Below are 16,047 nucleotides of genomic sequence, written 5' to 3'. Positions count from 1 at the left end.
ATGGGCAAAGTACTGGTTTGATACTTGAGATAGTTACGATAAACCTGTACTCAATGAATATGTACATAATAGGAGTAGGTGTACACATGGTAGGTACACAAAAGCATATGACAGGCTATACACAACAAATATAACTCATGTACACAGATGCTTGGTAAGTCCACTGTAGGCTCACAGATGCACAAACAGTACTTCATATGGCGGGACCGATAGGTGATAGGTAAGTAAGCTGTTGCTAAACATTCAAGTTTTTAACATATATACACTCAGGCTTATTTTGTAGGAGTACATGCCACAAATGTGCATACAGAACAGTTGAAAGTGTTCATTAAAATGCTGATTCACAATGACTCTTTGGGGGTAAGAATGGAAGCCCCATCTTTGAGAGGCCTCTACACATAACCTTGACGAAATAAATACTTTCTTCCTCTCATTGGATCCCAGAATTCTAAAAATCCATAATCCCCGGGGAGTGAGCAGCCTCTTGCCTTCCTTCTTTCAAAGCTCCAGAGCAGAAGGGTTGGCTCGCAATTGCCCACAACGAAAAGACCCTAGGAAAGAGAATATTGGGGCGGGGCTCCAACCAGGGCTGAGGTCATCAGGGGAGGGAGGGGTGTCAGTTTCGCCTAACGCCCACCAACCCCTGCTTCTTTTCCGGTCTCTCCTCATAACGCGCATGCGCACCACTGGCCTTTAAACGTGCACCGCTGGTCCATCCGGAAAAAGGATCCGGCATATTAATTACAATTTTGCTCCTCCGCCGAAGAAGAGAACTATTTGATCTGTGTCTGGGAAGTACTTTTGAGTTTCAGCTCCCAATTAGGGAACCCACGCCTGCCCATTATACTCGGTCCTCACGGGGTGAAAGCTTCCTGGGGCTTGGCCTCACACAAGATACCCGGGACTGAGAGGGACAACCCGCGGAGGGATCCAGTTTGTTGTGGTGTGAAGAGGGGGAGGACGCTGACAAACCAAGATGGCGGCGGCGGCGGCGTTGAAGGCCGCGGCGGTTGGGAGGTAACTGTAGTGGTGAAGGCTGCAGGAGTTGGGAGGCAGCGGCAGAGTTTGGAAGGAACGGAGCAGGATTAAGAGGCGGCAGCAGTAGCGTCAGCCTGAGCCTTTCAAAGCGCGGCACTCAACACGCCCCCTTAGCCCTCGGCGGGCGGCGGCCACCTCGCTTAGGGCCTAGTCTCCGAGCAGTGCCTCGGTTTCATACGGCGGTATCCGCCATGAGTCCTTAAGGGCTGTCCGAGCCCTCCAGTCCTAGGGTCCACCATGGAGCCGGGGTCTGACGACTTCCTACCGCCGCCGGAGTGCCCGGTGTTCGAACCTAGCTGGGCCGAGTTCCGAGACCCTCTTGGCTACATCGCGAAAATCAGGCCCATCGCCGAAAAGTCCGGCATTTGCAAGATCCGCCCACCCGCGGTAAGGCCGGGTAGCGAGGCCGGGAATGAGAAACTAGGGTAGCCGGTGGGGGACTCTCGGGCGCAGGGCATCTCGAGATGGGGGAAAAGGGGGTGCCTGGGGCCGTTGTGGGTGCGACGCGGATGGGAGAAAGGATGCTGGGGCCAGGGGTGCTCGTGATGTGAGGCCCCCAAGGGACCTGGACTCAGAGATCCACCCCCACTCCCACCTCGCCTTTCAGAATCATCCCTGGTTAGGGTCCAGGCAGGGATGCCTAGTGGGCCAGGGAGAGTTCACAGATAGAGACACGCATATCTCTTAGTTACCCCGGACCACCCAGGTCAAGGCTGAACTAAATAAGGCCTTTCTCCCCTGTACTGTCACCACTTCTCTTAAGGCAGGCGGTGTGTTGTAGTGGGCGATCACAGCTCTCAAGGGAGACAGACATGAGTTCAAAACCCCACTCTGTAGCTTCCCAGCTGTGTGACCTTGGACAAGTAACGTATCTCTCCAAGCCTGTGAAATGAGTCCCCTGAGTAGTTATTTCAAAAATTCGATTAAACTAGGTAGCGCCTATGTGTAGTAGGCACTAGATCAGTGGTAATTACTGTGACTGTGAAGGTGTTTGATGTACTCATTGGTTTGCTCCTATGTGAGTTGACTCATTTACTCACATCCTGCCAGGCCAATCCATCTACGATAATATCCTAGCCCAGTAGATCAGATAGGAAAACAGTCGTATGGGGAATGCCCTATCTGGCTCTCCTGAAATGGGTTCAGGGACTTGTGCCCTTCTTTTCTTTTCGTTTTTCAAAATTTTTATTGTTCTTCTATTACAGTTGTCCCAATTTTTCCCCCTTGCCCTCCTCTGCCCAGGCGCCCCCGTCCCCCAGGTCCCGTTCTTTTTCTAGTTGAAGGCAGTATCTGGGCCTTTCCTGCACATCACTCCTCCCCAGAGTTGACTTCTGTGAAGAGGCTTGGACCACTTGGCTTGGGGGTGGGGTATGTGTCCTCCAAGGATTTCTACTCTGCCCTGTCCCAGGATGTAGGAAGTCCCAGAGTATAGGGTATTCTTGGACTCTCCGAAACAGAATGCAACTATGGAAGTCTGCCTTTAGAACAATTGATTCCCAGAGGTCAATGACAAAGGGCATATCTTTGCTCCTAGGCCTGGCTTCAGGCCAGGAGAAGTCCCCCAAGGGCTAGAATAGGCTGGCATGGAGGAGAAATGATGGTATGTGTGTTCAGTCACCACTTGGAATTCTAAGGGCAGGAATTGAGTTTGTATGGAGTAGGATGTTTTTGAGTAGGTGTCCCTGGCTTAAACGGGCTGGGAAGCCTCACTGCCACCTGAGGAGGGCACCACAGGCCTTCTCATTCAACTTGGTGCTTTCTGGTGTTCTGCCACAGATCTAGGCTGGTTTCAAATGGATCCTCTGGGAGGTGTTGGGTAAGCTAATTTCTTCCTTGTTGGAGCCTGGCCACAGATCTCTGAGGTATCCTTGTCCGTGGTGAGGGAGTGGCAGTGGGTAGGGAAAGGTCAGGAAGGCTAGCAGAAAGGAGAAGCGGGAGTCCTGGGCAGCCTCAACGGAGGCAGCATCTGACAGAATTTTCATTTTTCTGTCTTGGATTTATCTGGGTGGCCTGGCTTTGTGGAAGTGATGTTACCCTTCCTTGGGGGAGGGGGACCAGGAAGGGGGAAAGTGACATGTCCCTAGTGTGTATGTGGGGGGCTGTCTTTTGTTACGCTTCTCTTCTCCACCTCAACAGTGCGCTCCTTCCAGTTCAGGAGATGTGGCTCTCTGGTTTCATTCTGTTTTTTCCTCCTGTGGGGCTGCTCCTAGGCTGTCTTGGCAGCCAAGCCTTCTGGCTGGAATTTGAAGCACTCACCCAAGTGGTGCTTGGGCTCAGGGTGGGAACCTGTGTGAGGGTGGGTACTTGGAAATAGAAGTTTGCCCAAGGAGGGACGATTTGGGCTCTGAATTGCTAGACAGGAAACTACTACTCTTGGGGAAGATAGGTTGCAGGAGAGCAGTGGTACCCTGGAGTAGACCCAGGGAGCTTGAAAGGGCCTTGTTTTTTGCCTCAGGTAGCCAAGCTTTTTAGCACCATCCTGATAAAACTGACACCCTGAGGGTTTGGCATGCAGAAATGTGGTGGTAGCATGAGGGAGCTCTTAGGTCCCAGGAAGAGCCAGGCAAGAGGTATTGCTGGACCTCCCCCAGCTATCTGTTGTACCCACAGCTCCTGCTCGAGGATTTTGGTTCTGCTATTTCCTGCCAGTTTGCTTGATGTTGTGCTTACTCTTATCTAGAACTTGATTTCAGCAGAAAAGAGGGGTGCCTGGAGTTTGGGGTCTGAGCACCTTTCTACCTGGGTTACCTGTGCTGAGGAAAATGCCCTACTAATGGGAGGCAAGAAGGCATAGGGAGTTTGTCTGGGCTTCAGGCATAACGTTTTAGTCTTTTTCCTTTTCTTTGCCCCTGCTTCGCTGAGCCCCAGGTGTTTCTACCTGCTTGGGGAGTGGAGGGAATGTATATGGATGCAAGTGTGAGTGCTCTGGCCCCTTTTCTAAAAGTGTGCATGCAGGAGAGACCCAACATCCTTTTGTTTTACTGACCCCTCCCCCTTCCACATGTGTTCATGTGTGCGTGAACACTGGTAGACTGGTAGCATGGGTTCTAGCCTTGGGTCTCCCACTAATTCAGCATGTGATTTTGGAGAAATCACAATTCTTTCCCATTTGTAAAATGAGGGCATTGGTCTAGGCTGCTGTAGATTCTCTTCAGCACCACAGCAGGGCCCAGGGCTTTGGGGAGTGGGTTCTCCACAGCCATTCTTTACGCAGGACACAACAAGCTCCAACTTGGCGGGACAGCCTTCCTCACTTTTATTACCTTTCTCTGACTTCCCTTCTCCTCCCCAAAACCTCTCGTTCTCAGCCACCATAGTTGGACATCCCTGCACTTACACCTCCTGCTCACTCCTGGGGCTTTCTCCCCTGCCTCTCCCTGTGCTAGGCAGGTGTTTGAGAGAGGGCCCAAGGAGCCTGCTAGGTCAGTGATGCAGATTCTTGTTCTCTGTTCCTTGCAGTGTGTGTCCTGAGCCCTTGGAACTGAGAGAACAGACATGAAGGCCCAAACCTTTAAATCCTGCCAAAATCAGAGCTGATCTGCCCTGCATGTGTATGGGCCCCATGTGACATGGTGGGGTCAGCTTTAGATGCCTTTTTTTTTTAATCTTTACCTGAGGGTACATTTATTGATTTTCGAGGAAGGGGGTGGTGGGAGAGAGAGGGAGAGACAGGTAGAAGTAGAGAGGTGTCAATGTGAGAAACATTGATCGGTTGCCTCCTGTGTGTGCCCTGACTGGGGACCAAACCTGCAACTTAGGTATGTCCCCTGACTGGGAATCGATCCTGTGACCTTTTGGTGTACAGGACAATGTTCCAACTGAGCCACACCGGCCAGGGCTAGATGTCAAGTCTTAATGACAGCACCTTTGAATAACATTTTAATTTGAAAACCAGTTTAATTTTCCATGTCGGTCTTGTGATGAAGCCAGAGCAAGAGTTCATATTCCTGCCTTATAGGTATGAAAACAGGTGCAGAAAGACAAAATCCTGTAGCCAGTAAGTAGTGGAGCTGGAACGTGAGCCTACGTCTTCTGACCCCCACCCTGTGTGCTGTCCAGTACTTTCAGACCGTGCCCTATAGCATGTGCCTGGGGGTGAAGGGTTAATGTGGCTGTAGGGAAAGTTTGGGGTCAAATATTTTGGGCCCCATCTCGTTTCTTGAAATTCTAGCATACTGTACTATTGGGAGGGACTTAAGAGAAGCTTCCCAGGGCCTGTCCCTGGGGCACTGGGTGTGGACTTGAGGGACTGCTAAGGCCCTGTTGTGAGTTCTACGTGTGGCCTAGTGGGTTGGGTGTGTGCCAAGGTAAAAGGTCTGGGGTGGCTAAAGGTCTGGGAAGGTGTGAGGAGGGTGTTGAGCTGCTTTGGGTGTCCTCTGGTCTTGCACTATGCTGGAATAACCCAACTCCCTTTCCCCTTTGGACCCCCTCAGGACTGGCAGCCGCCCTTTGCTGTGGAAGTGGACAACTTCAGATTTACTCCCCGAATCCAGAGGCTGAATGAACTAGAGGTGAGAAGACTGATAGCTGTTGGTGGGGTCGGGAGAATGGATACCTGAGCTCTGACCCCTGTTCCCTCATGCCTTCTCTGGCTAAGGTACTTGACTGACTAGGCCTTTGTTCTCTCTTCTGCGAAGTTTCATGGAGGGCATGGAAGAAACTTCAGGGCTTTGAACATAACCAAGAACATGGGCATTTAGCATTTCTGATTTGGTAGCTGAAAGGCTGGGGTTATCCCTTTCTCATAAAGGTTTGCTACTTCTGAAGATCCCCTGTCAACTAACCTATCCTAGCTGACCCAACAAAATGGAAGTCTGGGGCTGGCTGAGACCCTGTCGTGCTTGGCCACCTGAATGTGGCCTCATTATGCAGTTCATCCACACAGTGCTGTGCTTCCTGTCTTCTTTCCATGGTGCTTGATGAGGTGAATGGGCGGGAACAATATAAAAACTTATCTGTGTGGAGGCTGGGATATGCCCAAATTTGGGCAGAGGGTCAGGCAAGTAGACTTTTCCCTCTTCCTTTTGTTCTGTGTAGGAAGTCAGGTCCTTCGCATGGGTAGCTGAGGTTTTCCACCAAGGGCTTTATACTGATGTCCTGGGGTTAATGAGAATGGGTGCCCTGAAGCCAGTTCCAGGTAACATCCTGGAGTTTCCCATGGAACATGTAGGTTAGAAATACGCTACCACCCCTCTCCCTCATTATTATGTGCCCACAAGCCTTACCAGATGTCCTGGGGGATATTAGACTCAACTGAATACTCACGACCTAAAAGCTTACTTGTCTCCTAGACCATGGTGCCTCCACCTTGGCACTATTGACATTTTGGCCCAGATAATATTTTGTTGTGGAGGGATGTCCTGTGCATTGCAAGATGTTTATCAGCATCCCTGGTGCCTACCCATTGACGCTGGTAGTACCCTTTCCTAGTTATGGCAACCAAAAATATCTCTAGGCATTGCTGTATGTCCCTGGGGGCAAAATTGTCTCTCATTGAGAACTGCTGTTCTAGGGTCAGTCTAGGTGCTATGTGGATTGGGACAAAAATCATCTCCTGTAAGGAGTACAAGTTTCTTAGAGAAATGGGTCTGACCAGATCTGTAGGGTACAACTAGGGCAAGGTGTCATCTAATATAGGACAGGTTTTCTAGAAAGATAGTGCTGTCTAATGATGGGGGAGGGGCAGGGATGAGGCCAGGTTGGGAAATCTAAGGGACTGAGATGGAGGGAGTAGAGTTCCTAGACCCTTAGGGGTGCTGACATCTAAGGATGTCATATCTAAGGAGACATAATAGGTTGTTTCTTTCCACAAATAGATCTTAGTGTTCCTCATTTATGAAACAGGCCTGTCCCTGCTTCCCCTGATAGGGTCAGAGCAAGATGGTAAATGGTAGTGAATTATCTAGGTCTCCCTAGAATCATGCCCTCTGACCAGGGTGAGGTGGTCATAGACTTGGGCCACTGAGATTTCAGGGAAGTATGATACTGCTTTATTCCTAGGACCTTTGGCCCACATTTGGCCCTGGGTTGGCCAGGTGCCAGTGCTGCTTTAGTACACCATCTCTTAGTTCTTTAGGCTATTCTGTCATGCACTTTCGCCCTTCAGGTGCCATGGAACAAGTTTTGTGGAGCCTGAGAAGAGATAAAAGGTCTTTGGGAGCCTTCATTCTCTAAAACATTTGTAGAGCTTAGATGAAATTCTGGAGTTTCTAGAGGGTTTTTATGGTCCCTCTCATAAGTCCACCCTTCTCGGGGAGGTGGACTGGGCACTTATTTTATTTCCCTTTTATAATTAGAAAATGAGAATCCAGAGAATAAAACTGATTTGCTCAAGGCTGTTCAGTAAATCAGTAGCAGACAAAAAGCTGAAGCTTGTTATTCGACATTCAGATTGGGCACGGTCTTTTTTAATTGAATAAATTTGACGGGTAACATTATGTAAGTTTATGTACGTACAGCATATTGCTTACACATTGTAATGTGATTGCTGATGTAACGGTATTTATCACATTGTATATTATAGTATTATATAACTGTATCATTATATCGTACTGACATTGAGATCTCTTGGTACCTGCTGTGTGACTTGAGGAAACAGAAGTTCGCTGTAAAAGAGATGATGATACTCATCCAGCCCTGTCAGGGAGACTGAGAAAGAGTACAAGTGAAGCTTTGGCTGTTGTGACCCGACCCTCTCTGTTTTGGGACCTTGGGCTTATCCTATGGATAGAAAGTAGCAGAGATCAGAGCGAGGGCGGCTAACCACTGCCTGAAGTTTGAGATCGGTTCATTGGGAGAGGCCCCTCGTAGTGGTCCACTCTGTACCCTTTCTCCTCTTCTAAGATTAGGCCAGAAGACCAGAGCCTCTTTGAATTGTTTCTTTTCTAGGCCCAGACGAGAGTGAAACTGAACTACTTGGACCAGATTGCCAAATTCTGGGAAATCCAGGGCTCCTCCTTAAAGATTCCCAACGTCGAACGGCGGATCTTGGACCTCTACAGCCTCAGCAAAGTAAGAACAGGTTTTTCTCAAACTCCTTCCAACCCCACACCTTAATATCCTTGGTATTCTGGAGGTTCCCTTGGCTTGGACACTGGCTCTCTAGGCTGCAGTGGAAGGGGTACAGCCTGGTAGCACACAAGCTGTCATCAGAACTTCTGGGCATCTCTTGCTGCAGTTTGCACCTTTGTGTTGGTGGTAGGAGGAGGGGTAACCCCCAGTGCAGTAAGGGGCTGGAGTTGTCCTCATCGTGCTCTCTTCAGGCCTACTCCCTCATGTACATATACACAGCACATCCACGTCCCTTCCTGCTTGTCCTTGCAGATCGTGGTGGAGGAAGGTGGCTATGAAGCCATCTGCAAGGACCGTCGGTGGGCCCGGGTGGCCCAGCGCCTCAACTACCCACCAGGCAAAAACATTGGCTCCCTGCTACGCTCCCACTATGAACGCATCGTTTACCCCTATGAGATGTACCAGTCTGGAGCCAACCTGGTGGTAAGGATGCCAGGCCGGGGTGGAAGGAGGCTTCCTCTCCCAGACACAGATTTTCACACTTGCTCTTGACGAATCTGGTTCAGTGGACTGGAGGCCTGCGAGCTAGACTCCACTGTTTTCTATCAGTGCTCATTCTCTTCCCACACTGCCCAGGGTCACGGATCCTGGAGTTAACAGCATGGCCAACTGACCATCTGTTACGTGACAAGTTTTTAACTGGTAGAAGAATTCAGAGGAGGGAGAGGCCTTTGGGGCTGGAGGAGAGGTCTGGGAAGAGATGGAATCTGGTTTAGTTGGGGAGATCATTGTAGGGGGGAAGGTTGAAAGGAGGAATGGCATAAACAAAGGAATGAGAAGAATTCCCAAAGTGTATGCTGGTGTCAGTGGTACACACCAGCTGAGCAAGACCTATTGGTGTAGGTCAGGGAGGTGCGACCACAGCTTTGGTTGCCACTGGGTGAGGGGAGATGGAAGTCCTTGCTGTCGGGGGCTGGGACCCCATGCCCTGACCTCTACCTCTTATTTGTCCTCAGCAGTGCAACACACGTCCATTTGATAATGAGGAGAAGGACAAGGAGTACAAACCCCACAGCATCCCCCTTCGACAGTCGGTGCAGCCTTCCAAGTTCAACAGCTATGGCCGGCGGGCCAAGAGACTGCAGCCTGATGTGAGTACTTCCCTTCTCTTGACTGAGGTCTGTAGGGTAGAGAGAGTGCTCTCCCTCCCTCTGGCCAAGGCTCTGTTCCCTGCTCTGCTCTCCCTTCTCCCAGTTCTCTAGTTCTGAACAGTAGTGGGCCTCTCTCAGAATTCACTCTTGTTCTTCCCTCCACTCTCCGCTGAGCTTCTGAGCTGGGTCTTGATCTGTCCGTACAGTATCTTTTGTACGTGTTCCCTTCCTGCCTGCCTTGTTCTTTTCCTGACTCACTCTGCTCATAGGGGCAGAACTCTTCTTTCTCTTTACATCTATATCCAAGCCTCAGGCAGAAGCTTATGTGCCAGGCATCCTTCTAGGCGCTGGGAGTACAACAGGGAACAAGACAGACACTGTCCCTGGACTCACCAAAGCATGTAATTTAGCACATCATATAAGTCACTGCCATTTATCGGTAGTGCCGAATACTGTTAGATTTCTTTTATTTAAGTAATCCCCAAACTCCTTTGTAACTTTAAGGTAAGAGTTAATATTCTCAATTTTAGAGTTGGGAAAATGGGGATATTGTCTTAATTCATTTCTAAGAAAGGGCTGAGGAGGGTGTTCACTTACCCCCAATATCCAAAAAGCAGCTCTGAATTCTTGCCCTGGCCCATCTATGCATCGGCCCCTGGTATAAGCTCAGCTGATACATACTCTAAGCTGTTGTCCTTTTAGGAGGGGGCAGTCTGCCCAAGGTAGTAGTCTTGATTCATTTCTTTCTTTTTTTCCAGCCGGAACCCACGGAGGAAGACATTGAAAAGAATCCAGAGCTGAAGAAGCTGCAGATCTATGGGGCAGGCCCCAAGATGATGGGCCTGGGCCTCATGGCCAAGGATAAGACTCTGCGGAAGAAAGGTGAGGCCTGCAAGACTGGAGCAGCGTGAAAGATGGCCTCACCTGGGGAGAGGAGGCGGGGCCCTGATTGTTGACCTGTATCTTAGCGCTTTGCTGTTCTCTCCCAGATAAGGAAGGGCCTGAGTGCCCCCCCACTGTAGTGGTGAAGGAGGAGTCAAGCGGGGACATGAAGATGGAGTCAACCTCCCCTAAGACCTTCCTGGACAGCAAGGAGGAGCTGAGTCACAGCCCAGAGCCCTGCACCAAGATGACCATGAGACTGCGGAGGAACCACAGCAATGCCCAGTTTGTAAGGACCCAGCCCCGACTTCCTCATGCTTTGCTGCTTCCCCTTCATCAAGCATTTCCCCAGCATGGCACTGGACTGGGTTGCATTAAGCAGAAAAGAGGGCCTGGTGTGCCCTCCCCTCAGGCCAACTCACACAGAACAAAGAGCGAGAAAGCGTTGTCAAATACTATCAATGTGAAGTTCAGAAAGAGTCCAAGAGAAGACCAAGGGTCTAAAGAAGGAGACTCCCTCTCTCGTTTCAGGATGAAGGCTGAGCTGCTCGTTGCCATGCATGACGCAGCTCCTGCCGACCTCTAGCTTCATTCCCAGCACTGTCCCCTCCACTCCTTTGCCGTAGCCACACCGAACTACTCGTAGGTGTGTTCGTTGTTTCCTCGACACACCACGCTCTTCGCTTCCCCATCCTTCGCACATGCGATTTCTTCCCCATGCACTCTGCCCCATTGCGTTTGCTTTCAGGTTTCAGTTTCAAGTGCTACCTTTTCAGTGGAGTCCTTCCTTAGCGCTCTCCCTCCTTCTCGCCAGCTGATTTGAGTGCTTTCTTTTCTAGGGTCCCATAGTACCCTTTATGGGCCACTGTTGGTAGTTTCTACACTCCCCAGTAATTTTTAGAAACCCATGTCTCTGGTGTACTTGTGCCTTTAGAAGGCAGATGCCATGTTATGTTCATCACTGTCCTGCAGAGTCTGTTACACTGTAGAACATGTAAGTGTTCGGTAAGTGTTTATTGAATGAATAAAAATGGGAGATTCAAGATTGAACGATAAAGACTCTGCTTTCACAACTCCACCAGTTCATTTGGGGAGACGGTGCGTGCATGCAGGTAAACTCCGACCTAGCATGAGCAGCTTGCCCAGGGCCTCTAGAGTGATCCAACTAGCAAGCACTGTGGGTTCCCAACGGAAAGCTCTGTGGATCTGGGTCCATTCCAGAGGGGTCCGCTGTGTGGAGCCTGCATGGGGCCCTGGTGGGTAACTACTGCCTCCCTCCCCCGGCAGATCGAATCATATGTATGTCGGATGTGTTCCCGAGGGGACGAGGATGACAAACTCCTGCTGTGTGATGGCTGTGATGACAACTACCATATCTTTTGCCTGCTGCCTCCTCTGCCTGAGATTCCCAAGGGTGTCTGGCGGTGCCCAAAGTGTGTCATGGCGGTAAGGCCTTCCCTAACCACAGTCCATGTCTGCCTTATAGGGTGTCCTTGCCCTCCTTCATCTGGCATTACTGAGAGCAGCCGCCTAGCTCAGCCACAGTTGCATGTTTTGGGCCCCTGGGATGGGGTTAGTCTGGGTAGAGCTTTGGGAGGAGGAGGAAGAGGAGACTCAGCCTTTGCTTGTATCCTCTGGGAGCTCCCAGACCGCCTGGGCAGGTGAGAGCCCTGATTAGACAGACTCAGTGTACTGAAATGCCAAATTGTGTGTTTGAAACTCGGAAGTGTACAAGTTCTGAGGAGAGGAAAATGACTAAGGGTAGGTGTCAGGGTTGAGGTTTGGAGGACAGGAATAAGAAGAAAAAATTGTTCTTTTGATTTCCAAGTTTTTTATTCTTTGTTTTTTTTAGAAAGCTTGGAAAATAGACAAATTACCTATCATCTCACCACCTAGAGACAACCATTGTTAATAGTCTGGTATATTTTCTTCTCATCTTTTTGTTGTTGCATATATATAGATATATATAGATATATATATCTTTAACAAGTTTGGGATCTTACTGTATATTTTCATTTGTTACTTTATAATCATTTTTCTATATTTTGAAGTTTATTCATGGGTGTGGTTTGTTTTTCTTATAGGGGGTCCATCATATGGGTATAAAATTTATTTGCTTTCCTTCTGTTGTGATAATTCAGTTGGTTTGCAGTGATGCAGAATCTCACTAGAAAAGGTAGGCAGGAGTTCTAGACTGGGGAACAGCAGGACTGCGGAAGCAAGGGTATATGGGGAGAATGTTCCTAGTGCAAAAGGGCCGTAAGGAGAGCAGCTAAAGCAGCAGTGAGGGCGGAGAGGCCTGGAAAGTCTGCCAGGTCTGTTCCATGAACTTCCAACCTTTATCCAAATTCTCAGTGTGCCTCTGTATTTCTCTCTGGGTTTCTGGGAAGCAGATATTGAGAGTCTCTCTAGCCTTATCTTAGGGATACAACGGTGGTTGTAGAGACCAGGTGTGCATGTGCACACGCATGCACACACACACAGATGAGGAAAGAGCAGGGCAGTGCATAGTGAATGGGCTTGGGATGGTGGAGATTCCTTTGGGGAGGCGTTTGAATACTAACAGTATCATAGGCAGCAAAAACTGTCAGCTCTGCTTGGCTCTATAAGTAGCTGTGGGCCAGTGGACCAGTTAACATTTTCAGACATAAGAAAAGTGTGTGTTTGACTCCGGGGTACATAATAGCTATCATGTAAAACCATGAATATAGGTACAAAGTTAGGTCAGCCCACATCCAATATTCTGAGACAATCTAAAGAACAGGAACAGTGTAGGGTTTGGCACCGTAAAAGTTAGTGCCTTCATTTCTCCTGCTTCCAGATACTGCAGTACTCACTGTCCATTTCCCAGGCCCGTCGTCCCAGTCTGGGCATAAAAGCTTTCCTAAGCACCCTGTATAAACTCATATTTTAGCTCGAGAGAAAGAATGGTGGCAGAAGAGCATAGGATAGTATATTTTTAAGTCAGAGACCATGGTTTAGATTGTAAAGTCCTAAAGGAAGAGAAGAGCAAACGCATGGTAGCAAGCACGTGAGAAATGAAAAAACTAAAGCCGAAGTGCTAGAAGAAAAGGTGGAGCTATTAAACGAGGCCTGCCTCAGGACCCCTGAGCGCAGACCTAGGGCTATTTTCCCTCCCTGCTCCGACCCATATTCCAGCTCTGCTTCTGAGGCTTCTTCACCTCTTTGCCTCTGCCTTGGTGACATGTTCTCCTTTGGGTTTCAGGAGTGTAAGCGCCCCCCCGAAGCCTTTGGCTTTGAGCAGGCTACCCGGGAATACACTCTGCAGAGCTTTGGCGAGATGGCTGACTCCTTTAAAGCCGATTACTTCAACATGCCCGTGCACGTAGGTGATGGAGGGCTGGGGTAGTGTCAGGGCTAGGGTCGTAGGTGTTGGCGTCTGCTGGTCTTAGCTCTCCTGGGTCAGTGGGGCTAAGATACGATGGGCCACAGTCATTCGCTACCCCTGTTCCCCAGATGGTGCCCACAGAACTTGTGGAGAAGGAGTTCTGGCGGCTGGTGAATAGCATAGAGGAAGATGTGACGGTTGAGTATGGGGCTGACATCCATTCCAAAGAATTTGGCAGCGGTTTCCCTGTGAGCGACAGTAAGCGGCACCTAACCCCTGAGGAGGAGGTGAGTGGATGATTCATGGTCAGCCCTGCAAACCTAGGCAAGTCATTGAGTGTCTGGAAGACTCATTGGCTCTGGTAGATGCAGATCATTATGCTTACCATTTGTGGTCTCGGCGGGGTTTAGGTGAGATGATGTGTGTGCAAAGAACACAGCCTAGGACTGGCAGGGCATTGGCATCTCCAGTCATGAGGTTGGCTGTTTGCTTGTCTATAGAATGGGGATCGTATCTATCTTACACATTTGTTGCACAAATTCAGTGAGAAGGTGTGTGAAATGCCTAGTAGCAGGGTGCCTGGCTTGTTCACAAGAGGTTCAGGGACTGAGATGCTAAGTGCAGGAAGGAGTGAGAGCCCGGGCCTGCCTGAAGGAAAGGGTGCATTCTGGGTCAAAGCAGGGTCTTTTAACTTGCAAGTATTTTGGTGGGTGGGTATCTGCCAACCTCCCTGAAACTGAATTGAATTGAAATTTTGTGGGGAGAAGAATCCTTAGATGTTTCAAAAAGGTCCATGACCTCAAAATTAAGGTTTCCTGGGCTAAAGACCTCAGCTCCCTATCGAAAGCCTCACCCCCTTTCTGCAAATGCTTGGCTCGGCAGGAGTATGCTACCAGTGGCTGGAACCTGAATGTGATGCCAGTGTTGGAGCAGTCCGTGCTATGCCACATCAATGCGGATATCTCTGGCATGAAGGTGCCCTGGCTCTATGTAGGCATGGTCTTCTCTGCCTTTTGCTGGCATATCGAGGATCACTGGAGTTACTCCATCAACTACCTCCACTGGTGAGTGGGACCCTGGGGAGCCAGGAAAGCAGGGTGGACTCCCTCAGGACCATGGGTGTGACCACTCTATATGTCCCCTTTCCACTTGGACAGGGGTGAACCAAAGACTTGGTATGGGGTACCCTCGCTTGCAGCAGAACATTTGGAGGAGGTGATGAAGAAGTTGACACCTGAGCTCTTTGATAGCCAGCCTGACCTCCTGCACCAACTTGTCACCCTCATGAATCCCAATACCCTCATGTCCCATGGTGTGCCGGTGAGTGCCCAGGAAACAGGGACAAGGGGTAGGAATGATGTTAGTGATGTCCTTTGTAGTGGTGGTAGTGGTCCTTGTCTGGAATCCACCCCTCCCCTTTTTCTCATCCCCCTCGTATCTTTACTGGGCTGTCAGTTTGACAACCTGAACAGAGACCCAAGATAACAGTGGTTCGAGATACGGAGTGATGGTGAGCTGTCTGGGCCGTGTGTTTGAGGGCAACACCTTAGGAACAACTTCTTACCGCATTTACATTCCGGCCAGGGGAAGAGGGACATGATGGAAGGACAGGGCAAGACAGGTCTCCTTACTTTGAAGGGCAGACATCATTTCCAGTCATTTCCTGTTAGTCACAACTTACTCACATGGCCACATTTAGCTGCAGGGAAGATTGGAAAATGTCATTTTTGTTCTGGATGATTATGTACCAGCTACAAATCGGAGGTCATGTTGTTATGAAAGAAGGTGAGAGAATATTGGGATAACTAGCAGTCTCTGCCAGACTCCTCATTCTGTAACCTCAGAGCAGTGGGTAGGTCTTTTTACTTAACAGGTCAACAGTTGGTGGTAATTATTTTGCAATATGTAAGTCTATCAACTCAATATGTTGTATACCTTAAACTTACACAATATTGTATATCTCCATAAAGCCAAGGGGAGGAAAAAGTGACTAAAAAAGTACTAATATCTTTCAACATTTTAAAAAAGTTGAACCCAGCCCTGGCTGGCGTAGCTCAGTGGATTGAGCACGGGCTGGGAATCAAAGTGTCCCAGGTTCGATTCCCAGCCAGGGTACATTCCAGGGTTGCAGGCCATAACCCCCAGCAACCGCACATTGATGTTTCTCTCTCTCTCTATCTCCCTCCCTTCCCTCTCTAAAAAATAAATAAATAAATAAAATTAAAAAGTTGAACCCAAAGTCCTGGCTTATACTATCCTCCTCTGTGGACTTCTCTCCCCCCATAAAATGTTTTGGTGAGTGTATATCCTGGCTTACCTGTAAGACGCTTTATATCCCTGGGAATTTCCAGCATTGATTAGCATCAGCTAGTTTTCTGGGGTGGATCTTAAAATAGCCCGATCAGCAGTCCTGTAGGAACAGGGATTAGTGCATTCACCACCTCTGCTTTGAGTCTTATTCTGTACTCCTCCCCACTCCCTTCCACCACCCCCACGCTTACCTGCCCTGCCACTTAGTCTTATGCAGGGCCTATGGTCGGCAGTGAGTACATGTGAACCGATGTCTCCTTGAGATCCTTGGACATCTGTACAATAAGGCTTTGGACTGGGTCAGTG

At 49.3% G+C, this 16,047-nt stretch overlaps 1 protein-coding gene across 7 annotated transcripts in view; it reads left to right on the top strand.

Moving 5' to 3' along the window:
* The first annotated feature begins 766 nt into the window (after nucleotides 1-766).
* KDM5C (lysine demethylase 5C) overlaps nucleotides 767-16,047 on the top strand; it is a 31,461-nt gene continuing 16,180 nt past the window's right edge. For 2 of the 7 annotated variants that reach the window (XM_036016775.1, XM_028522834.2), the window contains exons 1-12: nucleotides 767-1,425; nucleotides 5,472-5,549; nucleotides 7,927-8,049; nucleotides 8,362-8,532; nucleotides 9,069-9,200; nucleotides 9,959-10,082; nucleotides 10,190-10,371; nucleotides 11,370-11,528; nucleotides 13,309-13,428; nucleotides 13,560-13,718; nucleotides 14,314-14,495; nucleotides 14,589-14,751. In XM_036016775.1, coding sequence (XP_035872668.1) covers nucleotides 1,276-1,425; nucleotides 5,472-5,549; nucleotides 7,927-8,049; nucleotides 8,362-8,532; nucleotides 9,069-9,200; nucleotides 9,959-10,082; nucleotides 10,190-10,371; nucleotides 11,370-11,528; nucleotides 13,309-13,428; nucleotides 13,560-13,718; nucleotides 14,314-14,495; nucleotides 14,589-14,751 — 1,743 coding nt within the window. In that variant the 5' untranslated portion in view covers nucleotides 767-1,275. Of the gene's footprint in view, nucleotides 1,426-5,471; nucleotides 5,550-7,926; nucleotides 8,050-8,361; nucleotides 8,533-9,065; nucleotides 9,201-9,958; nucleotides 10,083-10,189; nucleotides 10,372-11,369; nucleotides 11,529-13,308; nucleotides 13,429-13,559; nucleotides 13,719-14,313; nucleotides 14,496-14,588; nucleotides 14,752-16,047 lie in introns of all 7 variants that reach the window. The other 5 variants (XM_028522835.2, XM_028522833.2, XM_036016778.1 and 2 more) reach the window with 3 other exon arrangements.

Source organism: Phyllostomus discolor, chromosome X, assembly GCF_004126475.2.
Source record: "Phyllostomus discolor isolate MPI-MPIP mPhyDis1 chromosome X, mPhyDis1.pri.v3, whole genome shotgun sequence".
Lineage (NCBI taxonomy): Eukaryota > Metazoa > Chordata > Mammalia > Chiroptera > Phyllostomidae > Phyllostomus > Phyllostomus discolor.
The sequence above is the reverse complement of the archived record's forward strand: the minus strand, read 5'-3'. Positions and strand labels throughout refer to the sequence as shown.